The 3928-nt window shown below is 38.2% G+C and overlaps 1 protein-coding gene across 1 annotated transcript; it reads left to right on the forward strand.

The window, feature by feature from the left end:
- Positions 1-1625: 1625 nt before the first annotated feature.
- LOC142858142 (olfactory receptor 2T2) lies at positions 1626-2606 on the forward strand. Its single transcript, XM_075987344.1, has one exon. It carries the CDS (start codon positions 1641-1643, stop codon positions 2604-2606), a length of 966 nt encoding a protein of 321 aa, XP_075843459.1. The 5' UTR covers positions 1626-1640.
- The last annotated feature ends 1322 nt before the right edge of the window (positions 2607-3928 follow it).

A 3928-nucleotide genomic window follows, 5' to 3' on the forward strand; every position in this document is an offset into this window, starting at 1 on the left:
CCAACTGAACATGATAAAAGCTCTGTAAGTGGAATTGCAGTTGTTAATGCTTTTAAGTATGGTTTCTTTATGAGTGTCTCAGAACCAGATTCACAAAAAAAGGAGACAAAATAGCTGAATTTTATCAACCTCATCACGAATTAGTATTTAATACTTCGCTGACTGATAAAACATGACATATATTTTAGTACATACTAACAAGAATTGTTTTCTATTTTTCTCCTTTTGTATTTTGACTCTTCTATTTGGCTTATTAAATATAATAAAGCGATATCTTACAGGAAAGTTAAGAAAAAATATTTCTCTGTTGCTTTTATTATCTAATTTTTGCTTCAGTACAAATGAGCTTTACTTTACCCCTTAGTGTTTCAGAAACTATTTGACATTGTGAATTAGAAGATACAGGTACATCTAGTTCCTCAATGTCACTCAACGTACTAAAGAAGAGGATATTTGTATTCCTGGATCCAAAAAAAAAAAAAACCATGAGAATCCATTCAAATAATTCAGCAGTTTTAAAGCTTTTGATATTTTCCCATATCTATTAAAGAGTTCCTTTTGTTTGTAAACACTGAAGATCCATAATAGAGCAGAAAGAAAAGTAGGGGAGAAAGCTCTGCTAGCAATGAATTTGGAAGGGGTCCCTTTTGGATAGCCTAGAAACCCCCTGTCAAGCAAATCTGCCTACCTTCTGATTGGGCAGTGACAGAAGAGAGGATTGTGTTAATGAATGCAGCCATGCAGCCTTTATCACAGATCACTACATCCGTGAGAAAGATTGCTTTGCCGAGGAACCCAAAGTACTGCGTGCTAAGTAGAGATTATAGAGACCACGATCTGAGAATTCTAAGCCCAAGCTGTCATGCAAGAGCAAACAGAAAGTAATCCTTAAAGTATTTACACCTAACAGAAGAGCCTTCTCCAGAGTACAAAGTTGTGAGATAGGGCAGGACAGAGCTGACCCTCGCAGGAAGTTGTCTTCAATGACTGGTTATTCTGATGTCCCAGACTTATTCATCAATGTGTAGTAAACCAAACAGCAAAAAAAAAAAAGAAACATTTTTTTTTACTTAAAAACTTGGTCATATGTTCATCTCATAAAAATTTCTTTAGATGATTAGATGTTTCACAAGTAACATCTGCATAAAACATTAACATGTAATTTTACTATCAGGAGAGAAAAACATGAATTAATGACATTAATTTAAAGAAGTAATGAAGTACACTGGATGCAAGATAATAGAATAGATATCAGATAGTTGCCAAAGTCATAGAAAATCCAGTGTGAAGTGATAAGACTCAAGAATTATGTAGAACATGGTTCAAAATATAAGGAAAAACTAAAAGAAGTACCATTCTTGATGCTTACATTTACTTCTTTCATCCAGCTTAGTTTAGATTCATGATGATCCATCAGAATGGATGAACTTGAGTATAAACATTGACTCGTGTAATGCCTTACTGCAAATGTTCAAGCCAGAAATCAAGATTGTTATGAGGTGAACATTCTTTCCTATAACCTATATTGCTTGGGCCACGGCTAATGCCAAGTGCTTCACAAAACCCCACAAAAACAGATAATTAGTTGACTCTCCAACTCTTTATCTCTACAGCCTACGGAGCTGCCATGCACTGTGGAAATGGAGTCTATTTACCAGAACTCCACTGACTTCATCCTGCTGGGCCTCATCACCCACCCTGCATTTCCTGGGCTGATCTTTGCTGTGGTCTTCTCCATCTTTGTGGTGGCTGTAACAGCCAACTTGGTCATGATTATGCTCATCCGTGTGGACTCACGTCTTCACACACCCATGTACTTCTTGCTCAGCCAGTTGTCCATCATGGATACGGTTTACATCTGTATCACTGTCCCCAAGATGCTCCAGGATCTCCTGTCCAAAGACAAGACCATTTCCTTTCTGGGATGTGCACTACAAATATTTCTGTATCTGACCCTGATTGGGGGAGAGTTTTTCCTGTTGGGCCTCATGGCTTATGATAGGTTTGTGGCTGTGTGCAACCCTCTACGGTACCCCATAATCATGAGTCCGAGAGTGTGTTTGCTTATGGTGTTGGGTTCTTGGGCCGGTGGGTCTTTGGATGGATTCATGCTGACACCTGTCACGATGAGTTTTCCCTACTGTGGATCTCGAGAGATCAACCACTTTTTCTGTGAGATCCCAGCAGTGCTGAAGCTATCCTGCACAGACACATCGCTCTATGAAACCCTGATGTACGCATGCTGCGTGCTGATGCTTCTCATCCCGATCTCCATCATCTCAGTCTCCTACACGCGCATCCTCATCACTGTCTACCACATGAGCTCTGCTGAGGGCCGGCGGAAAGCCTTCGCCACCTGTTCCTCCCACATTATAGTGGTCAGCATCTTTTATGGGGCAGCCTTCTATACCAACGTACTGCCCCATTCCTACCACACCCCTGAGAAGGACAAGGTCGTGTCGGCCTTCTACACCATCCTCACTCCCATGCTGAACCCCCTCATTTACAGCTTAAGGAACAGAGATGTGGCTGCGGCTCTAAGAAATGTCCTGCGGAAACATGGCTTCTCCCGCACATTACAAGTCGGGTATGAGCCTGGGAAATAGTAGCAGGACGGAGCAACACTCCGGTGTGGATGCTGTAATCTTCCTATAAAATACACTCTTTGTTCCCCTCAGCATCAGTTTAATCATCTAAAGCTTACCACCCAGCAATAGCTCTCTGTTGTACTCACCAGTTAACAGTGAGCTATGAAATCAAAGGCAGAGAGATCCAGCATCACTGACTTTCCTGTCTGAATTCAGCAGCAGCGTGTGTCAGCATTCTCAGCCAAACTGCACTGTGAATCTTCCCAGGCAAGATGAACATCCCTCTGGAGCGCCCTGTACTGGTATCTTTATGTGTAGCATTTGACCATATGTTCTTTGTGTCGGTATTAATTATGAACATCTTTGGGGGGTGGAGCCTACAAACTACCCATGGTAATTTATATTCTAAAGCTGAATAATCTCAGTCCTCCTTGCCAGCTTTTTAATGCAAAAGTGCCAGGAGTGCTTTCCAAGTCTTTGAGGATTTAATTTTAAATATAACATCAAACATTAATTAAACATTTTTTAATGATGAGAATGTAATTTTATTTTAAGAACCAGAAAACCAGGTGCCTGATTTGCTGCATAAAATCTCAGTTATATGTTTGCCTAAATAACATCTGCATAATACACATGCATGTTAATATGCCAGTGTGGATATGGGTAAGGCTCTACTGCTAGATTAAGAGATACAAGCAGTCAATGGTTATTGAGGAAGGGAACATTAGTATTCTCATAGTACAAGCCTACCAATATATTATACAATCCCATGTGGTCATTCCTAAACATGCATACATACAAGAAATTGACTCAAAAGATTTATATATATATATATATATATATATATATATATATATATATATATATATATATATATATATATATATATATAAAACATAACACCAAGAGAGGAAGTCAGAAATAGGGGGACATGGGATTACTTAGTGGAGAGATAATGTTATAGATTATAAAAATTATATAAATACAGTATAATCATATATGACATTATCAACAAATTTTAAAATTAAAAACACAAAAGAAAGGCCACCAATAACCATACATTTTCTCCTATAAGAAACACACATCACTAGCAAAGATTTCTACCACCTTAGGGTAAAAAGATAAAAATGTATTTCCAAGAAAATGAAACTAATAAGCAGGCAGGTGTATCTATTCTAATATTCGATAAGAATAGACTTATAACTAACTAAAAATAGGAATGACAAAGTTTCTTCATCAAGGGGACAACATCCATCATGTTAATGTTATAATCTGAACATACATGAATCAAACACAGGAACCCCTAATTTCATGTAAGACACAGTTTAATTATAACGCAG

This window comes from Microtus pennsylvanicus, chromosome 10 (genome assembly GCF_037038515.1).
Source record: "Microtus pennsylvanicus isolate mMicPen1 chromosome 10, mMicPen1.hap1, whole genome shotgun sequence".
Taxonomy (NCBI): domain Eukaryota; kingdom Metazoa; phylum Chordata; class Mammalia; order Rodentia; family Cricetidae; genus Microtus; species Microtus pennsylvanicus.